Source organism: Hyla sarda, chromosome 8, assembly GCF_029499605.1.
Source record: "Hyla sarda isolate aHylSar1 chromosome 8, aHylSar1.hap1, whole genome shotgun sequence".
NCBI lineage: Eukaryota > Metazoa > Chordata > Amphibia > Anura > Hylidae > Hyla > Hyla sarda.
The window spans coordinates 121,039,105-121,061,794 of NC_079196.1; the positions used below are offsets into that span (position 1 = coordinate 121,039,105).

At 43.0% G+C, this 22,690-nt stretch overlaps 1 protein-coding gene across 8 annotated transcripts in view; it reads left to right on the forward strand.

Annotated features, from left to right (window-relative positions):
• Positions 1-22,690, forward strand: part of PIKFYVE (phosphoinositide kinase, FYVE-type zinc finger containing) — a 301,144-nt gene that overhangs the window by 272,565 nt on the left and 5,889 nt on the right. For all 8 annotated transcript variants that reach the window (XR_008847336.1, XM_056536875.1, XM_056536878.1 and 5 more), the window contains one exon: positions 4,221-4,295. Coding sequence is in view for 7 of the 8 variants with exons in the window: in XM_056536875.1 (XP_056392850.1) it covers positions 4,221-4,295 (75 nt within the window). In the remaining variant the exon portion in view is untranslated. The remainder of the gene's footprint in view (positions 1-4,220; positions 4,296-22,690) is intronic.

A 22,690-nucleotide genomic window follows, 5' to 3' on the forward strand; every position in this document is an offset into this window, starting at 1 on the left:
CTCTGTCAAGGCTTCTACTCACCTCTTCATAAAAGCAAATTAGCAAATTAGAAAAAAGTGTTCATTTGGAAAATAAATTTGACATGTCATCCGTGCATTCTTAAAGTTTAGATCTTGGATCACGAGACCCACTCTCTTCAGTCCCTGCACAGATTAAAGGGGTACTCCGGTGAAAATCTTTTTTTTTTTTTTTTTTTTAACCCCTTAAGGACCGAGCCCTTTTTCACCTTAAGGACCGGAGCGTTTTTTGCAATTGTGACCACTGTCACTTTAAACATTAATAACTCTGGAATGCTTTTAGTTATCATTCTGATTCCGAGATTGTTTTTTCGTGACATATTCTACTTTAACTTAGTGGTAAAATTTTATGGTAACTTGCATCCTTTCTTGGTGAAAAATCACCAAATTTGATGAAAAAAATGAAAATTTTGCATTTTTCTAACTTTGAAGCTCTCTGCTTGTAAGGAAAATGGATATCCAAAATATTTTTTTTTTTTGGGTTCACATATACAATATGTCTACTTTATGTTTGCATCATAAAATTGACGAGTTTTTACTTTTGGAAGACACCAGAGGGCTTCAAAGTTCAGCAGCAATTTTGAAATTTTTCACAAAATTTTCAAACTCGCTATTTTTCATGGACCAGTTCAGGTTTGAAGTGGATTTGAAGGGTCTTCATATTAGAAATGCCCCATAAAAGACCCCATTATAAAAACTGCACCCCCCCCAAAGTATTCAAAATGACATTCAGTAAGTGTATTAACCCTTTAGGTGTTTCACAGGAATAGCAGCAAAGTGAAGGAGAAAATTCAAAATCTTCATTTTTTACACTCGCATGTTCTTGTAGACCCAATTTTTGAATTTTTGCAAGGGGTAAAAAGGAGAAAATTTTTACTTGTATTTGAAACCCAATTTCTCTCGAGTAAGCACATACCTCATATGTCTATGTTAATTGTTCAGCGGGCGCAGTAGAGGGCTCAGAAGGGAAGGAGCATCAAATGGTTTTTGGGGGGCATGTCACCTTTAGGAAGCCCCTATGGTGCCAGAACAGCAAAAAAACACACATGGCATACCATTTTGGAAACTAGACCCCTCAGGGAACGTAACAAGGGGTAAAATAAACCTTAATACCCCACAGGTGTTTCACGACTTTTGCATATGTAAAAAAAATTAATTTTTTTTTTACCTAAAATGCTTGGTTTCCCAAAATGTTTACATTTTTAAAAAGGGTAATAGCAGAAAATACCCCCCAAAATTTGAAGCCCAATTTCTCCCGATTCAGAAAACACCCCATATGGGGGTGAAAAGTGCTCCGCTGGCGCACTACAGGTCTCAGAAGAGAAGGAGTCACATTTGGCTTTTTGAAAGCAAATTTTGCTCTGGGGGCATGCCGCATTTAGGAAGCCCCTATGGTGCCAGGACAGCAAAAAAAAAAAAAAAAACACATGGCATACCATTTTGGAAACTAGACCCCTCGGGTAACGTAACATGGGGTTAAGTGAACCTTTATACCCCACAGGTGTTTCATGACTTTTGTATATGTAAAAAAAAAAAATTTTTTTTTTACCTAAAATGCTTGTTTTCCCAAAAATTTTACATTTTTAAAAAGGGTAATAGCAGAAAATACCCCACAAAATTTGAAGCCCAATTTCTCCCGAGTACGGCGATACCCCATATGTGGCCCTAAACTGTTGCCTTGAAATACGACAGGGCTCCAAAGTGAGAGTGCCATGCGCATTTGAGGCCTAAATTAGGGATTGCATAGGGGTGGACATAGGGGTATTCTACGCCAGTGATTCCCAAACAGGGGGCCTCCAGCTGTTGTAAAACTCCCAGCATGCCTGGACAGTCAGTGGCTATCTGGCAATACTGGGAGTAGTTGTTTTGCAACAGCTGGAGGCTCCGTTCTAGAAACAGTGGCGTACCAGACGTTTTTCATTTTTATTGGGGAGGGGAGGGGGCTGTGTAGGGGTATATGTATATGTAGTGTTTTTTACTTTTTATTTTATTTTGTGGTAGTGTAGTGTAGTGTTTTTAGGGTACAGTCGCATGGGCGGGGGGTTCACAGTAGTTTCTCACTGGCAGTTTGAGCTGCAACAGAAAATTTGCCGCAGCTCAAACCTGCAGCCGGATACTTACTGTAATCCTCCGCCCATGTGAGTGTACCCTGTACGTTCATATTGGGGGGGGAAACATCCAGCTGTTGCAAAACTACAACTCCCAGCATGTACGGTCTATCAGTGCATGCTGGGAGTTGTAGTTTTGCAACAGCTGGAGACACACAGGTTGTGAAACACCGAGTTTGGTAACAAACTCAGTGTTTTGCAACCAGTGTGCCTTCAACTGTTGCAAAAGCTACAACCCCCAGCATGTACGGACAGCGGAAGGGCATGCTGGGTCTTGTAGTTATGCAACAGCCGGAGGCATACTAATTTGGCTGGGGATGCTGGGGATTGTAGTTATGCAACAGCTGGAGACACACTGGTTTACTACTTAAATCATTGTGCCTTCAGCTGTTGCAAAACTACAACTCTAGGCAGTCACCGACAGCCAACGGGCATGCTGGGAGTTGTAGTTATGCAACCACCAGATGCACCACTACAACTCCCAGCATGCACTTTAGCTGTTTGTGCAAGCTGGGAGTTGTAGTTACACAACAGCTGAAGGTACACTTTTCCATAGAAAGAATGTGCCTCCAGCTGTTGCAAAACTACAAGTCCCAGCATGCCCATAAGGGCATGCTGGGAGTTGTGGTGGTCTGCCTCCTGCTGTTGCATAACTACAGCTCCCAGCATACCCTTGTTGCATGCTGGGAGCTGTTGCTAAGCAACAGCAGGAGGCTGTCACTCACCTCCAACGATCCACACTGCAGGACTGTCCCTCGCCGCCGCCGTCGCTCCTGGGGCCCCGATCCCAAAAGGGACGCCGGGGATCGGGGTCCCCAGCACCGGGGGTCGTCTTCCCGCACCCGCTCACGTCCTCCGGAAGAGGGGCGGAGCGGGTTGCGGGAGTGACACCCGCAGCAGGCGCCCTGATTGGTCGGCCGGTAATCCGGCCGACGAATCAGGGCGATCGTGAGGTGGCACCAGTGCCACCTCACCCCTGCTGGCTATGGCTGTTCGGGGCCGTCTCTGATGGCCCCGATCAGCCAGTAATTCCGGGTCATCGGGTCACTGGAGACCCGATTGACCCGGAATCCGCCGCAGATCGCTGGACTGAATTGTCCAGAGATCTGCGGCAATCGCCGACATGGGGGGACATAAGGACCCCCCTGGGCGATATGCCGGGATGCCTACTGAACGATTTCAGCAGGCATCCGGCTCCCCTCCGGCTAGCGGTGGGGGCCGGAAATGCTCAGGGCGTATCCATACGCCCTCGGTCCTTAAGGACTTGGAAACGGAGGCGTATGGATACGCCCTATGTCCTTAAGGGGTTAATCAACTGGTGCCAGAAAGTTAAACAGATTTGTAAATTACTTCTATTAAAAAATCTTAATCCTTCCTGTACTTATTAGCTGCTGAATACTACAGCAGAAATTATTTTCATTTTGAAACACAGAACTGTCTGCTGACATCATGAGCACAGTGCTCTCTGCTGACATCTCTGTCCATTTTATGAACTGTCCAGAACAACATGTTTGCTATGGGGATTTCCTTTTACTCTGGACAGTTCCTAAAATGGACAGAGATGTCAGCAGAGAGCACTGTGCTCATGATGTCAGCAGACAGCTCTGTGTTTCAAACGGAAAAGAATTTCCACTGTAGTATTCAGCAGCTAATAAGTATAGGAAGGATTAAGATTTTTTTAATAGAAGTAATTTACAAATCTGTTTAACTTTCTGGCACCAGTTGATTAAAAGAAAAAAAAAAGTTTTTCACCAGAGTACTCCTGAATAAGTCAGATTTGATTGACAGCCTGGTAGTGAAGCGTGTGCTGCCACACACTTCTCTAGCTTATAATTTGTGATCACAGCAGGTCTCAGGACTGAGACACGGAGCAATCTTTACTTTTGACAGACATGTCTGGACAGCATGTGAAAGGTTTTTTCCAATGACAGTAACACTTTTAACGCCTTCCCCTCTGTACACAGCATTCTGAACACCTTTAAATCTCTGTTTTCTCTGTCAGCATGGTGGCTTTCTATGTTTTACATGCTTTCTTACAATTATTCCCTATTCAGCCATAAAGTGTTCATTTTTTTTTTCATTGTTTACTAACAGATTACATTCGAACATTTACATGGGACAAAAAGCTTGAAATGGTGGTCAAATCTACTGGTATTTTGGGTGGCCAAGGTAAGTTGCCAATATCCATAGATTATAAATGTAGATGCAGCATTTCCTTTGAAGTAGTTAAAAAAAAGTAATACATAATTGGTAGGGAGAAAGATCTGTAAGTCCTAAATGTTCATTTTCCTCCCTCTATACCTGTTAAGTACCCCTTCACCAGAGAAAGAAATTCGCTCTTCATGTTGATGCAATAAGATGTCAGCAAAGACAGAAATATTGGCAGACTCCACCAGCATTTTTCTATGCTTTTTCATGTATTTAAAAAATAAATAAAAAAAATGCTGCACTGTCTGCTCTGAGCCTTCTGTTACTATTAGACTGCTGAAACTGCCTTTATTTTCCCTTCTCATCAGCTTTGCAAAGGACATATTAACTAGGGATGTCCTGATACTGATACTGGTATCGGGGCCGATACTAGCCATTTGCATGGTATTGGGGACTCGTTTAATGTCCCTGATACCATGCCTGATACTTGCTGCCGCTCCACTGCCCCGTTCTCCCGTCCTCCGGGCCGCATCATGTCCTCCTATGGAGGAGCATGTGACATATATGTCACTCCACCTCTTCCCCTGCGCCCAGCATAATGCTACGGAGGAAGCAGAGTGACGTATATGTCACATGCTCCTCCATAGGATGACATGATTTGGACCGGAGGACAGGAGAACGGGCCGGTGGAGCGGCAGCACCCGACAGAGGAGGTGAGCTGCCTGCAAGTAGGGGGGCTTCTACTAATGTCTACCGGGGGGCCCTGCTGTTGTTTAAACAGGGGGGCCCTGCTGTTGTTTAAACAGGGGGGCTCTGCTGCTGTCTAAAGGGGGGGCCCTGCTGCTGTCTAAAGGGGGGGGGCTGCTGCTGTCTAAAGGGGGCCCCTGCTGCTGTCTAAAGGGGGGGCCCCTGCTGCTGTCTAAAGGGGGGGCCCTGCTGCTGTCTAAAGGGGGGGGGCTGCTGCTGTCTAAAGGGGGGGGGCTGCTGCTGTCTAAAGGGGGCCCTGCTGCTGTTTAAAAGGGGGCCCTGCTGCTGTTTAAATGGGGGCCCACTGTCTAAAGGGGGGTTGTGGTCTACAGGGGGGCTGCTACTTATGTCTACAAGGGGGCTGCTGCTAATGTCTACAAGGGGGCTGCTGCTAATGTCTGCAGGGGGATACTACCTACTATTAAAGACAATCTTACAGCAGAGTCACCTCCACTAACTTGAATTTATAGGTAGATAGTGCAGGTAACCCGGTTTCTGCCGCTGCTCACCATGTGGTCATTGTTCTCTCCGCCAATGCAAATTCCCTGTTCTGTCCAATGGAGAAGAGAGAAATCTTGGCTCATACTACAGCAGCCGCCTCCATTGTACACAACAAGGAACCACATATCATACGGTAAACAGCGAAAGAAACCGGGTCACCCTGCTGTCGGATTCCCTTTAAAATAGAAGTACTCGTACTTGGTATCGGCGAGTACTAGAATTAAAGTATCGGTACTCGGTCTTAAAAAAAAATGTTATCGAGACATCCCTAGTATTAACACTCATTTAGGCTAGAATACACTTGCTAAAAAGTCTACACACTCAAGCGCCAGGTTCTTGTGATGATAAAGAACAAGACAAAGATAAATGATGTCAGAACTTTTTACATCTTTTTATGTGACCTATAATGTAAACAACTTAATTGCAATACTAACTGAAACCTTTGAGGGGGGGGGGGGAGAAAAAAAATAACTCACTATAACCTAGTTGCATAAATGTGCACACCCTTAAAGCGTACCCGTCAGATCACTCAAAAAAAACAAACTGTTATATGTTGCTCAGTATCTCATCCTGATCATGTACATGTACTTTGTATCTGTCTGTGACCTACATTTCTCTCAGAATTAGCTTTATTTCTGAAATACCTTAATTCTATCCACCAGAAGCAGGGGGGCGGGTACTCACTGTGATAACCACTCCCCCAAAACTACAGCTCCCAGCATGCCCACACATCATTTGGCTGTGCAGGCATGCTGGGAGTTTTAGTTTTGAAACAGCTGGAGGATATGATTGTAGTCCCCCTTTATTACACACACTCTGGCTTCCTATATTCTTACACATACACATTAGATAGACACACTGATATACACACACATATATACCCCTCACGATCTCCCTGCAGCAGTCCGCATTCTATGCGTAGCTGCGTCTGCAGTTTTGGAAACCGCCGAGCTTCCGAGACGGGGACGTGACCTCACCCAGGGGGCGTAACGTCACGTCCCCGTCTCAGAAGCCCGACAGTTTCCGAAACTGCAGACGCAGCTACGCATAGAATGCGGGCTGCTGCAGGGAGATCGCGGGGGGGCCCAGTGGTGGGCCCCCCGCAATCAGACATCTAATCCCCTATCCTTTCGATAGGGAATAAGATGTTTTTTCCCTAAATACCTCTTTAAGGTCTGGGCTCTGGCGAAGCCATGCTTTTGTGGATTTGGATGTGTGGTTTGGGTTGTTGTCATGCTGAAAGTGAACTCAGTCTTCAGCTTTCTAACAGATGCCTGAAAGCTTTGTGCCAAAATTGTCTGGCATTTGGAATTGTTCATAATTCCTTCCACCCTAACAGTCCCTGGTCCCAGCTGTAGAAAAACAGCCCCAAAGCATGATGCTACCAACACAATGCTTCACTGTGGGTATTGTGTTCATTGGGTGATGTACAGTGTTGTTTTTGCACTAAACATACCTTTTGGAATTATAGCCAAAAAGTATAACCTACAACCATCTTATCAGACCACAATGCATGTTCCCATATGCTTTTGGGGGAATTGATGTTTGTTTTGGCAAACTTCAGCTGGGCTTAGATGCGTTTTCTTTGTAAGAAGAGGCTTCTGTCTTGCCACTCTACTTTATAGCTTATTCATATGAAGAACACTGGAGGTTTTTATTACATGGTACACACTGCCAGTACTTGCCAAAAATTCCTGCAGTTCCATTAATGTTGCAGTAGGTTCTTCTGATGTCCGTCTTTAACATCAGAAGAACCTTTTTTTTTTTAAAAAGATGTAAGACTATTTATAACACTGCAATTGGTATTTTGGCAAAAGAGATCAATGCTTAATCAATATTTGATGACCAGTAAATAACAGTATCTTGATCTGTCAGAAACCATTTTTAATTATATTCACTATCTATTGTGCCTCAATGGCTTAACCACTGTAAATCAACTACAGGTAAAATGCAGTGTCTGTAGTATAAGCATATTGTTACAAAATGCACTCCGGCCGTGAGCGCAGTGTCCCCGTGTCCCTGACCGCTGGCGGGGTCGGGACTCACATCGCGGGATGCGCCCGCAAGTGAATCGAGGCCCGTCACTCACCTCGTCCCGCTACTGCAGCGCTCTCACTCTCAGCTCCGGAGCACGCGTCTCCGTTCCTTAGGGCACGTGAGTACCAGAGCGTTGAAGTTTAACCCCTTAACGACCTTGAACGTAAATGTACGTCCTGATTTGGTGGTACTTCGCGCACCAGGACATATATTTATGTCCTGTGTATGACCGCGAGCATACACGGCAGGTTCCGGCTGCTATCAGCAGCCGGGGACCCACCGGTAATGTCCGACATCCGCGAACGCGCGGATGTCTGCCATTAACCCCTCAGATGCCGTGATCGGTACAGATCATGGCATCTGAGGCAATGCGCATGTTAAAATAGATGATCGGATCGTCCGCAGTGCTGCCGCGGCAATCCGGTCATCTGTAATGGCGGATGGAGGTCCCCTCACCTGCCTCCCTCCATCTCCCGGCGTCTCCTGCTCTGGTCTAAGATCGAGCAGACCAGAGCAGGAGATAGCCGATAATACTGATCAGTAATCAGTAATCAAATGATTGCTATAGATAGTCCCCTATGGGGACATAAAAAGTGTAAAAAAAAATAAATAAAAATAAAAAAAACATTGAAAAATGTAAAAAATAAGTAAAAAAAAAAAAGTGAAAAATACCTTCCCCCAATAAATACGAAAATTGTCGGTTTTTCCCATTTTACCCCCAAAAAGCTTAATTTTTTTTTTAATAAACCTATTTGGTATCGCCACGTGCGTAAATTTCCGAACTATCAAAATATAATGTTAATGATCCTGTACGGTGAATGGCGTGTACATAAAAAACGGAGGAAAAAGTAAAAAAATTCAGTTTTTTGGTCATTTTATAAAAAAAAAAAAATAATAAAATAAAATAATATAAAAGTTTTATATATGCAAATGTGAAATCGATAAAAAGTAGAGATGACGGCGCAAAAAATTAGCCCTCATACCGCCCTATATACGAAAACAGTTTATAAAAAGTTATAGGTGGTCAAAATAGGGCGATTAGTGATTTTGTACAAAGTTTTCGATTTTTTATTTTTTTAAGCAGTAGAAAAATATAAAAGTATCTAGCCATGGGTATAATTTTAATCATATTGACCCACAAAATAAAAAACACATGTCATTTTTACCGTAAATTGTACAGTGTGAAAACGAAACCCTCCAAAATGTGCAAAATTTGCTCCCTAAAAATTTTTTTTAGGGGGGTTTGCCGTACATTTTATGGTAAAATGAGAGGTTTCATTACAAAGTACAATTGGTCACGCAAAAAACAAGCCCTTATATGGGTCTGTAGATGGAATTATAAAAGAGTTATGGATTTTAGAAGGCGAGGAGGAAAAATAAAATTGGCCTGGTCCTTAAGGTGAAAATGGTCTTGGTCCTTAACCTGTTCAGGACGCCGGGCGTATCCATATGCCTTGCATCCCGAGTCCTTAAGGACTGAGGGCGTATGGATACGCCCGTGGGAATTCCGTCCCCCGCCGCTGGCCGGTTGGGGACCGGTCCGGGATGCCTGCTGGGGACCGGATTGGGATGCCCCCCCCCCCCCATGTTGGCGATCAGAGAGAATCGCATGTCAATTCAGACATGCAATTTTCTCCAATTCCTGGCTGATCGGGTCTCTGGTGTCAGTGACAGCCCTGATCAGCCTAAGGGATAGGAGTGAGGTCGCAGTGCTGCGATCTCCTCCTATCCCCTGCCATTAGTCACAACTGAGTTCTGACCAATGGCAGCGCAGGACAGGGGGTTGCCATGGAAACCCCCCCCCCCCCCCCGTTCTGCCCACCCCTGGATGTCGGGCAGTATGGGGGGGAGAAGATGGATGCCTTTACCTGAGGACCAGATGCGTGGGGCCCGGCGATCATCGCAGACATCCAGCGGAGATCACGGCTCAGGAAGGGAATCGACAGTGGGGGGGAGAAATGAAAGTGAAAGTAATGTGATCTTTACTGTGGCAACCACTAGGAAGGCCGGACTGCAACTCCCAGCATGCCCAGACAGCCAAAGGCTGTCTGGGCATGCTGAGAATTGTAGTTTTGCAACATCTGGAGGGTCACAGTTTGGCGACCACTGTTACAGTGGTGCCCAAACGGTAGCCCTCCAGATGTTGCCAAACTACAACTCTCAGCATGCCTGGACTGCCCATGCATGCTTTGAGTTGTAGTTCTGTAACATCTGTCCCTTCAGATTTAGCAATTTTCATGAATTTTTTGAAAATTGCTGCTCTAATTTGAAGCCCTCTAATTTTTTCAAAAAGTAAAAATATGTCCATTTTATGATGCCAACATAAAGTGGACATATTGTATTTGTGAATATAAATAAAATGTATTGTGATTATCCATTTTTCTTACAAGTAGAGAGCTTCAAAGTTAGAAAAATGCTAAATTTTCATGACATTTTGGGATTTTTCACCAAAAAAGGATGCAAGTAACGCCGAAAATTTACCACCAAACTAAAGTAGAATATGTCACGAAAAAACAATCTCAGAATCAGAATATTCGGCAAAAGCGTTTTCGCTTTATTAATTCGTAAAGCGCCGGTGGTCAGAATTGCGAAAAAGGGCTCAGTCCTTAAGGTGAAAAAGGGCTGCGTCCTTAAGGGGTTAAGGGGTTAAAGGGCCAGTACGCCCATAATTAGTAAAAGCACCTGACAGCACATTATAAGTTGTTGCACCTCCCACACACCCCTGCCGGATCTTCAGTGCCTATTGCCTGAGAGAAAGCTTTCCCTATTGCCTGTTTTGCCAAACCCGTGTATCCAGACCTTCCTGCTACGTTTTTTGACTACTAACCTTTGCCTCCTGCCTTGACCTTCTGCTACGTTGACTACGTTACAGCCTCCTCCTTCGGCACCTTGCCTTACCCAGTTACCTGTGGGGTCGAGCCGTGTCAGGGGTAGCGACCTTAGTGTCGCCTGCCGCAGCAAGCCCATCCTCCCTTGCGGCGGGCTCTGGTGAAGACCAGGGGCACCTTAGACTCCACTCCCTGATACGGTCCGAGTCATCAGCCACACAGGTAGAGGATCCACATCCAGCTCCGATACAGTAAGATCTGGCCTTGGATCCCACTGGGGTTCCTCTCCCTGACAACACGGATCTTGCTTCCATTGTGGCGCTTCAGTCACAGCAGTTGGCCCAGCAAGCACAGCAGCTTAACCAGCTATCCGCCATGATGCAGCAGTTGCCATCTGCCCAGGAGCACCCGCCACAGCCTCCTCCAGCTCCAGTACAGCCTCCCGTTGCTGCAGTCTCCTCCGGAACCAAACTCAGTTTGTCGCTTCCAGAGAAGTTTGAGGGGGATCCCAAGCCCTGTCGTGGTTTTGTGACACAGTGCTCCATGCACATTGAACTCATGGTGGACCGGTTCTCCACAGAACAAGCAAAGGTAGCCTTCGTCATCAGTCTCCTATCTGGTAGAGCCTTGGCAACTACGCTGTGGGATCGCAGTGATGCCATCGCTACCAATCTCCAGGCATTCCTGATGGAATTTCGCACCGTCTTTGAAAAACCTGCACGAGCTTCCTCCGCTGGGACTGCTTTGCGGAGTCTTTCCCAGGGCAACTCCACTGCTGGCGAGTATGCCATCCAGTTCCAGACCCTGGCGTCAGAGTTGTCTTGGAATAATGGAGCGCTCTGCACTACTTTCAAGAGAGGATTATCAAGTCAAATTAAGGATGTCCTCGCTGCCCGGGAATTGCCATCTAACCTGAATGAACTTATACAATTGGCATCCCGGATTGATATCCGTTTCTCTGAGCGATGAGAGGAACTGCGACAAGAAAGGGAATCTGCACAACCTCGGTGCTTTCCTCGTCTGGCACCAGTTTTCCAGCAACCACCGCAACCTTCTGTGTTGCCTCCCGCAGTGGAGGCTATGCAAGTGGATCGGTCTCGCCTGACTCAGCAGGAAAGAACTCACAGACGAACCGAAAATCTATGCCTATACTGCGCCAGTGCAGACCACTTCCTTAAGGATTGTCCTCTGTCTACAGCCACAGGAAAACGCTCACACCTAGGGTTCGTGGGAGAGGCCTCTGTAGGTGTGAGTTCCACCTCTCCACGCTTTTAAATATGATGGTTCAGCTTCTTCCTTCTGAAGAGTTCATCTCCGTTCTGGCTTTCCTTAACTCTAGCTCAGCGGGTGATGCCTCCTTAGTCCATAGGTATCATCTGCCGGTGTCCCGCCTCTAAAAAACTACTGCATATCTCTACGGTCAATGCAGAAAGACTGGACTGTACTGTGTTATATCGCACAGAACCGTTAACTATGCAAGTCGCAGTCTCCCATAGGGAGAACTTGTCTTTCTACCTTCTCCCACATTGTACTTCTCCTCTATTGCTTGGCCTGCCGTGGTTGCAACTCCATGCTCTGCAGCTTGATTGGAAAACTGGAGAAGTTCTTCGCTTGGACCCGTACTGTAACCACCACCACTGTAATCTTTGTCTTGTCCTCTGCGTCCTCTGCCAGATTTACCTTCATTCCTTTGCTGATGTCTTCAGTGAAAAGCAAGCTGAAGTCTTGTCTCCACATCGTCCTTACGATTGTCCCATTGATTTGCTGCCTGGCACCACACCTCCCAGGGGCCGAATCTACCCCTTGTCAGTTCCTGAAACCTAGGCCATGTCAACTTACATCCAGGAGAATCTTCAGAAGGGATTCATCAGGAAATCCTCGTCTCCTACCGGAGCCGGGTTCTTCTTCATGCAAATAAAGGGATGGGTCATTCCGTCCTTGCAACAACTACCGAGGACTGAAAAAATTACAGTAAAAAATAGTTATCTTCTTCCTTTAATCTCGGAGATGTTTGATCGGCTGCGAGGTGCCAGGATTTTCTCCAAACTGGATCATTGTGGTGCCTATAATTTGTATAAGAGAAGGGGACAAGTGGAAAACTGCGTTTAATGCTCGAGACGGACATTTTGAGTACCTTGTAATGCCATTCGGGCTATGTAATGCTCCAGCAGTCTTCCAGGAGTTTGTCAATGACATTTTCCGGGACCTTCTCTACTCCTGTGTTGTTGTCTATTTGGATGACATTCTCATCTATTCGACCTATCTCCACACTCATCATCTCCATCTCCGTCAAGTTTTACAGCGTCTCCGAGACAACCAACTCTATGCAAAACTTGAAAAGTGTACTTTTGAAAAGACCAGTCTACCGTTTCTGGGGTATATTGTTACCACTCAAGGACATAAAATTGATCCTAACAAATTATCCGCTGTTCTGGAGTGGCCTCAACCTTCTGGCCTGAAAGCAATTCACCACTATTACCCGCAGTTTATTCCCCACTGATTCCACCTTTGTTGCCCCCATCGTGTCCCTGACCAAGAAAACTGCCAATCCGAAGGTCTGGACTCCAGAGGCGAGGAAGCCTTCAAGCACTTAGTCTGCCTTTGCTTCTGCTCCGGTGTTGTCAAGACCGGATCCGGACAAGCCATTTACTTTGGAGGTGGATGCATCTTCAGTTGGTGCAGGAGCAGTCTTGACACAAAGCTCTTCCAAGGGCAGGACTGTGACTTGCGGATTCTTCTCTAAGACTTTCTCTCCAGCGGAGAGAAATTATACTATAGGAGATCATGAGCTTCTGGCTATTAAGTTGGCCTTAAAAGAATGGTGACATCTCTTAGATTGCTCAGTGCATCCAATAACCATCTACACGGATCACAAGAATTTACTCTACTTCAGTCTGCTCATCCTCTCAACCCTCGACAGGCTTGCTGGTCCCTATTGTTCTCCAGGTTTTACTTTTTTATTCATATCCTTCCAGCAGAGAAACAACTTTGTGCTGACGCTCTATCAAGATCTTTTGAAGTTCAAGACCTGGAATAACACTTTCAGCATATTATTCCTCCTGATCGTCTTGTTCGTTCCTGCCCAGTTCGTGCCCGGGACAAAACACCACGTGCCAAGCCAGCCGGTCTTCTACATCCTTTACCTTTTCCCGACCTGCCCTGGACTAACATTGCAATGGATTTTATTACAGACCTCCCTACTTCTAGCGGCAATATTATCATCATGGTAGTTGTGGTCCGATTTTCTAAGATGGCTCACTTTGTGCCTTTGCCTGGTTTACCGTCTGCACTTCAACTCGCTAAACAGTTCCTTTACCATATCTTCCGTCTCCATGGATTACCGACACAGATTGTTTTTGACCGGGGAGTCCAGTTCGTTTCTAAATTCTGGAGGGCACTCCGTCACATTTTCAAGTTAAGCTGAATTTCTCCTCTGCCCATCATCCCCAATCTAATGGTCAAGTTGAGAGGGTGAATCAGGTCTTGGGAGATTACCTTTGCCACTTTGTTTCTGCCCAAGATGACTGGGCCGATCTACTACCCTGGGCAGAGTTTTCGTACAACCATAAGGATACCGAATCCACAGGATCTTCACCTTTCTTTGTAGTCTATGGACTTCATCCTCGTCCACCTTTGCCCTTGTCTTCTCCCTCCGGTGTCCCTATGGCTCATGAACTTGTACGGAACTTCTCCTCCATCTGGAAGAACACTTGTCTCTACCTTCTTCGTGCCATGACCCGTATGAGATTTCAAGCCGACAAGAAAAGGCATCCTCCTCCTGTATACTCAACCGGGGACAAAGTGTGGTTATAATCTAAATACATCCGCTTCAAAGTACCTTGTTACAAACTTGGACAAGTTATTAGGGTCCTTACAAAGTCAAGAAACACCTATTGCCTGAGAGAAAGCATTCCCTATTGCCTGTTTTGCCATACCCGTGTATCCAGACCTTCCTGCTACGTTTTTTTACTACAAACCTTTGCTGCCTTCCTAGACCTTCTGCTACGTTGACTACGCTACAGCCTCCTCCTTCGGTACCTTGCCTTGCCCATTTACCTGTGTGGTTGAGCCATGTCAGGGGTAGTGACCTTAGTGTCGACTGCTGCAGCAAGCCCATCCTGCCTTGCGGCGGGCTCTGGTGTAGACCAGCGGCACCTTAGACTCCGCTCCCTGATATGGTCCGAGTCATCAGCCGCACAGGTAGAGGAGCCACATCCAGCTCCGTTACACAAAAATCTACGGTGAAACGGAAAAAAAATCATTGTGAGACTAAATTGAAAAAAAAACCCGCTGTTTTGTACATTTTGGGGGCTTCCGTTTCTATGTAGTAAATTTTTCGGTAAAAATGACACCTGATATTTATTCTGTAGGTCCATATGGTTAAAATGATACCCTACTTATATAGGTTTGATTTTGTCGTACTTCTGGAAAAAAATCATAACTTCATGCAGGAAAATTAATACGTTTAAAATTGTCATTTCTGACCCCTATAACTTTTTTATTTTTCAGTGTATGGGGCGGTATGAGGGCTCATTTTTTGCGCCGTGATCTGAAGTTTTTAACGGTACCATTTTTGCATTGATAGGACTTATTGATTCATTTTTTCATGATATAAAAAGTGACCAAAAATGCACTATTTTAGACTTTGGAATTTTTTTGCGCGCACGCCATTGACCGTGCGGTTTAAGTAACAATATATTTTTATAATTCGGACATTTCCGCACGCGGCAATACCATATATGTTTATTTTTATTTACACTGTTTTTTTTTTTTATGGGAAAAGGAGGGTGATTCAAACTTATAATAGGGAAGGGGTTAAATGATATTTATAAATTTTTTTTTTCCACTTTTTTTTTGCAGTGTTATAGCTCCCATAGGGACCTATAACACTGCACACACTGATCTTTATCATTGATCACTGACTGGTTTCTCATAAGAAACCAGTGATCGATGATTCTGCCGCTTGACTCCTCATGCCTGGATCTCAGGCACTGAGCAGTCATTTGGCGATCGGACAGCGAGGAGGCAGGTAGGGGCCCTCCCGCTGTCCTGTAAGCTGTTCGGGATGCCGCGATTTCGCCGCGGCTATCCCGGACAGCCCATTGAGCTAACCGGCATGCTTTCAGTTTCACTTTAGACGCGGTGTTCAACTTTGAACACCGCGTCTAAAAGGTTAATAGCGCGCGGCACAGCGATCAATGCCGCGCGCTATTAGCCACAGGTCCCGGCCATTGTTAGAGGTCCGTGGCAGGCTGACCGCTAAGACGCATGCTAGCGTCTGCTACCATTTTAATCTGCGGAATCTGCGGCAGTGCGCGATTTGAATGAATGATCGGATCGCCCCCAGCGCTGCTGCGGGGATCCGATCATTCAAAACGCCGCACGGAGGTCCCCTGACCTTCCTCCGTCCGGCTCCCGGCGTCTCCTGCTCTGGTCTAAGATCGAGCAGACCAGAGCAGAAGATAGCCGATAACACTGATCTGTTGTATGTCCTATACATAGAACAGATCAGTATTAGCGATCATGGTATTGCTATGAATAGTCCCCTATGGGGACTATTCAAGTGTAAAAAAAAATGTGAAAAAATGTAAAAGTAAAAAAAAAGTGAAAAATCCCCTCCCCCAATAAAAAAGTAAAACGTGCGTTTTTTCCTATTTTACCCCCAAAAAGCGTAAAAAATTAATTTTATAGACCTATTTGGTATCGCCGCGTGCGTAAATGTCCGAACTATTAAAATTAAATGTTAATGATCCCCTATGGTGAACGGCGTGAATGGAAAAAAAAAAAAAAGTCCAAAATTGCTACTTTTTTTATACATTTTATTAAAAAATAAATTAGAAAAAATGTATTAAAAGTTTTTTATATGCAAATGTGGTATCAAAAAAAAGTAGAGATCATGGCGCAATAAATGAGCCCCCATACCGCCGCTTATACGGAAAAATAAAAAAGTTAGAGGTCATCAAAATAAAGGAATTATAAACGTACTAATTTGGTTAAAAAGTTTGTGATTTTTTTTAAGCGCAACAATAATATAAAAGTATGTAATAATGGGTATCATTTTAATCATATTGACCCTCAGAATAAAGAACACGTCATTTTTACCGTAAATTGTACGGCGTGAAAACGAAACCTCCCAAAATTAGCAAAATTGCGTTTTTCGTTTTAATTTCCCCACAAAAATAGTGTTTTTTGGTTGCGCCATACATTTTATGATATAATGAGTTATGTCATTACAAAGGACAACTGGTCGCGCAAAAAACAAGCCCTCATACTAGTCTGTGGATGAAAATATAAGAGTTATGATTTTTAGAAGACAAGGAGGAAAAAATTAAAACTTAAAAATTAAATTGTCTGAGTCCTTAAGGGGTTAATTCTCATTCTTGTATCAGGGAACTGATGCTAACTTTGAGGGGTTGGCTACTGTTTAAACAATTTCTTTGCTATTCCCTAACACCTGGTGTAGGTGTATAGCCCTCTTACCTCAGTTAGCTAATTGTGAGCTGCACATCCCCAATTTCTTTTTACCCTAATTTACAAATCTGTTTAACTTTCTGGAGCCTGTTGATATATAAAAAAAAAAAGTATTTTTTCCTGGATAATCCTTTTAAAATGCACTGCGTAAAAAGAAAACTCCCCAAAAATTGCTAAATTGCGTTTTTCTTTTAAATTTTCCACCATAAATATATTTTTTGGTACCACCATACATTTTACGGTAAAAGGAAAGGTGTAATTAAAAATTACAATTGGTTGCACAAGAAACAAGCCCTATGGGTCTGTGTAAGGAAAAAATAAGCGTTTTGTCTCTTAGAAGCCAAAGAGGAAAAATGAAAAAGGCAAAAATAAAAATTTCCTGTGCCCTTAAATGCACCCTAAAGGCACTGTCAGATACCAAAAAAAACTAGGCAAAAGATTAAAATCTCTAATATACTTCATGAGGAAATATTTTTCCCTTTTATAGAAATCATGGCTTATAAAATGATGGCTTTGTCCAAGCTGAAACACAGGCATGGAAAGTTTTTGAATCGGACAGTGCCCATTTAAGGCCAAAATGGGCTGCGTCCTTAAAGGGGTACTCCGCCCCTAGTTATCTTATCCCATAACCGAAGGATAGGGGATAAGATGTCTGATCGCGGGGTCCCGCCGCGCAATCTCTGCTGCAGCACCGCAGTCATCCGATGCACTGAGCGACTTCGCTCGGTGCCTGATAACTAGCGATGTGGTGCCAGAGGCTCGTGACGTCACCGCAACGCCCCCTCCCATAGACTTGCATTGAGGGGGCGTGGTGTGACGTCACAAGGGTGTGTGGCTGTGATGTCACAAGCCTCCGGCTCCACAGCCTGCGTTGTAAACTACCGCCGGGTGCTGCAGGGAGATCACGACTGTCCCACCTTTGGATAGAGGATAAGATGTCTAGGGGCGGATTACCCGTTTTAGAGGGTTAAAAAAAAAATTTTATCAGCTAATTTTGGAAATTCACTGGCCTGGCATTATGCCAGTCCAACCAATGTGGCCTATTAACTTACCCTCTTAGGTCCAGATTTATCAGTTTGCCCATAGCAACCAGTCATGGCTCAGTTTTCATATCTTAAATAGCCCTGATAAAAGGAAAGCAATTAATATAGTACTATAGACTGTAATTTCAAATTGATGGAAGATTATATTATTACATTGATTCCTCGCCGGGAGCATTTTGGATTTTTCCTAAATATCTTGTATATAGTGACTTGTATTAACGGCGACTTAAGAATTATAATTTTTAGTGAAGTAGCTATTAATAATGATATATTACTAATATTGTAATTAAAAAAAAGTAATAAAGTCTTAAAAAATATTCTAAGACCCTCATAACCCTCCCTCATCCCATTTTGAAATAAAAAGTGTTAAAAAATGTATAAACTTGTTTGGTATCTCTGCGTTCGGAAATATCCGAACTCTTAAAATATAATGTTAATGATCCTTTTAAGGTGAACGACGTAAATATAAAAAAAAAACACGCTGCAAAAAATTAGCCCTCACACAAACTCGTACCCTGAAATTTTTCAAGAAAATTAAGTATTTCTCACAGAAAAGGATTGCAGTAACGTTTTTTGCTATACAAAACATGTTTATTCCCTTTGTGTGTATTGGAACTAAACCAAAAAAGGGAGGAAAAAAAGCTAATTGGACATATGTCACACCAAACTCCAAAAATGGGCTGGACAAAATTATTGGCACCCAGTAACCAACTTAATATTTCGTTGCACACCATTTGGAAAAAATTGCTGAAATCAGTCGCTTCCTATAACCATCAATACGCTTTTTACACCTCTCAGCCGGAATGTTGGACCACTCTTCCTTTGCAAACTGCTCCAGGTCTTCCCAACAGCAATTTTAAGATCTCTCCACAGGTGTTCAATGGGATTTAGATCTGGACTCATTGCTGGCCACTTCAGAACTCTCCAGCGCTTTGTTGCCATCCATTTCTGGGTGCTTATTGACGTATGTTTGGGGTAATCGTCCTGCTGGAAGACCCAAGATCTCGGACGCAAACCCAGCTTTCTGACACTGGGCTGTATAGTGCAACCCAAAATCCTTTGGTAAGCCTCAGATTTCATGACGCCTTGCACACATTCAAGGCACCCAGTGCCAGAGGCAGCAAAACAACCCCAAAACATCATTGAACCTCCACCATATTTCACTATAGGTACTGTGTTCTTCTCTTTTTAGGCCTCATTCTGTTTTTGGTAAACTGTAGAATGATGTGCTTTACCAAAAAGCTCTATCTTGGTCCCATCTGGCCACAAGACATTAACCCAGAAGGATTTTGGCTTACTCAAGTTCATTTTGGCAAAATGTAGTCTTGCTTTTTATGTCTCTCTGTCAGCAGTGGGGTCCTCCTGGGTGTCCTTGCCATAGCATTTAATTTAATTTAAATGTTGACTGATAGCTTGCACTGACACTGATGCTCCCTGAGCCTGCAGGACAGCTTGAATATCTTTGGAACTTGTTTGGGGCTGTTTATCCACCATCCGGACTATCCTGCGTTGACACCTTTCATCAATTTTTCTCTTCCGTCCACGCTCAGGGAGATTAGCTAGAGTGCCATGGGTTGCAAACTTCTTGATATTGTTGCGCACTGTGGACAAAGGCTAATCATCTGCTTTCAGGTGTGATTTTTATATTGCCTACATCTGTTACTTGCACCAGGTGAGTTTAAAGGAGCATCACATGCGTGTGAAAATCTTATTTTTACACAATTTTGAAAGGGTGCCAATAATTTTGTCCAGCCCATTTTTGGAGTTTGGTGTGACATTGTCCAATTTACTTTTTTTCCTCCATTTTTTTGGTTTAGTTCCAATACACACAAAGGGAATAAACATCTGTATAGCAAAACATGTGTAACTGCAATCCTTTTCTGTGAGAAATACTTCATTTTCTCACAGAAAATGACTGTATATGCAAAAATAAGAAAGTTAGAAGGGTTAGAATATGGCAATATTAACTGGTTAACGACCAAGGACATGTAAGAACTGCTGAGGTAGCCAGAGGGCTTACTTCTCCTCTCTGTGGCTGCTGTGGTCTGCAATTGATAAAGCCTGTGCAGAGCACACATCAATGTAGTTCTATGGAACTATGTTGATCCTTATGAGGAATTTAATGATTCCTCCTAAAAGTCCCCTAAGGGGACTAATAAAGTTAAAAAAAAAGTTTAATAAAAGTAAAAAAAAAAATAAACACCTTAACCCCTTCCTTATTAAAAGTTTAAATCACACTCCTTTTCCCAAATTCCTTATAAAAATATATAAACATAATAAAAATTTACATATGTGGTATCGCCACGTGCGTAAATGTCAGATCTATAAAAATATAATGTTAAGTAAACCATGCGACCAATGGCGTATACGGAAAAAAGATACCAAAGTCCAAAATTGCATATTTTTGGTCATTTTGAATACCTTAAAAAAAATGATAAAAAGTGATCAAAAAGTCCTATCTAAATAAAAATGGTACCGATAAAAACTTAGATCATGATGCAAAAAATGAGCCCACATTCATCCCCTTATGTAGAAAAATAAAAAAGTTATAGGGGTCAGAAGATGACTATTTTAGACATACAAATTTTGGTGCATGTAAATTTTTTTTAAAGAAGTGAAACAAAATAAAACCTATGTAAATTAGATATCCTTGTAATCGTATGGACCTACAGAATAAAGATAAGGAGTCATTTTTACCAAAAAGTGCACTGCATAGAATCGGAAGCCCCCAAAATAAAAATAAAACATTTTTTTTTTTCTCAATTATGCCCCACAAACTTTTTTTTTTCTTGGTTTCTCTGTAGATTTTGTGGTGAAATGATTGATGTCATTACAAAGTAAAATTGATGGCGCAAAAAAAAAAAAAACCCTCATATGAGTCTTTAGGTGGAAAATTGAAAGCGTTTAGTTTTTCCCTCCTGATCTAAAAATCATAAGTGCAGAAATGAAAAATGGCCCTGTCCTTAAGGTTAAGCATACTCATTTTCTCACATGTAACCATGGGTATCATTTTAATCCGATTGACTCATAGTATAAAGAGAACATATCCGTTTTACTATAATAACATTTGTTTTATAAGTATGCTTAAAATTGACCAATTCTGACCCCTTAAACTTTAATTTTTTAGTATATAAAGAAAACATCAAGAGGGTTCATGTTTTGTGCCATAATATATATAATGTGACCAATGTGCATTGTGAATTTTAATTATAATTCCTAATTAATTCACCATTAAAACAAGTCGCAATATACAAGATATTTGGGAGAAATCCAAAATGCTTCCGGTGAGGCATCAATGTAATAGAATCTTCTGTCAATTAAATTGCAGTCTATATTAATATATGTCCCATACTCCTGAGTATATAAATAAGCAATAGAATATGGTAGCGGTAGCTCAAAGTATATAAAGACAGCCTAAACACACCTTAACCCCTTAAGGACTCAGCCCATTTGGGCCTTTTTCATCCACAGACTAGTATGAGGGCTTTTTTTTTTTTTTGCACGACCAGTTGTCCGTTGTAATGCCATCACTCACTTTACCATAAAATGTATGGCACAACCAAAAAAATACTATTTGTGTGGGGAAATTAAAAAGAAAACCGCAATTTTCCTAACTTTGGAAGGTTTCGTTTTCACGCCGTACAATTTACGGTAAAAATGGCGTGTTCTTTTTTTCTTTGGGTCAATACGATTGAAATGATACCCATGATAACATACTTTTCTATTACTGTTGTGCTTAAAAAAAAAATCGCAAACTTTTTTACCAAATTAGTGTGTTTAAAATCACCCTATTTTGAAGACCTATAACTTTTTCATTTTTCTGTATAAGCGGCGGTATAAGGGCTCATTTTTTGCGCCACGATCTGTACTATTTATTGATACAATATTTGCTTATATAAAACTTTTAATCCATTTTTATAAATTTTTTTTAATAAAATGTTATAAAAAAGCAGCTATTTTGGACTTTTTTTTTTTTACGTTCACGCCGTTCACCATACGGTATGATTAACATTTTATTTTAATAGTTCAGATATTTACGCACGCGGCGATACCAAATATGTATATAAAAAAAATGTTAACACTTTTTGGGGGTGAAATAGGGAAAATGGGACAATTTACATTTTTATTGGGGGAGGGGGTTTTTCAATTTTTTTTTTTACTTTTATTTTTACTATTTATAGCAATCATTCGATTGCTAATACTGTTCAGTGCTATCGGTCATCTTCCGCTCTGGTCAGCGGGAAGGCAGATCAGAAGACGCCGGGAAGGCAGCGGAGGCAGGTGAGGGGACCTCCATCTGCTGTGCTGGATGATCGGATCGCCGCGGCAGCGCTGTGGGCGATCCGATCATCCATTTTAATGACCACGATGCTGCAGATGCTGTGATCTGTATTGATCACGGCATCTGAGGGGTTAATGGCGGACATCAATACGGGTGGGTCCCTGGCTGCGATCAGCAGCCGGGACTTGCCGTGCATGATCCGGGCATCGCTCCGATGCTCGAGGTTATGCTTAGGACGTAAATGTACGTCCTGGTGTGTTAAGTACCACCTCACCAGGATGTACATTTACGTCCTGCGTCGTTAAGGGGTTAACATAAAGTGCACATGCAGTAAACGACTAAAAACATAATTTCTCAGTCATCACTAAACCATGGCAGATCAGAGCATATTGGATAACCATACACTGTATCTTGGCATAAGTTGCCTCTTTATCCTCCTCTGTACCTCCCAATAAAGTGCTAGTGCAATTGTAAAGTTTTAGTTGAATACATAAATATTACCCGTGA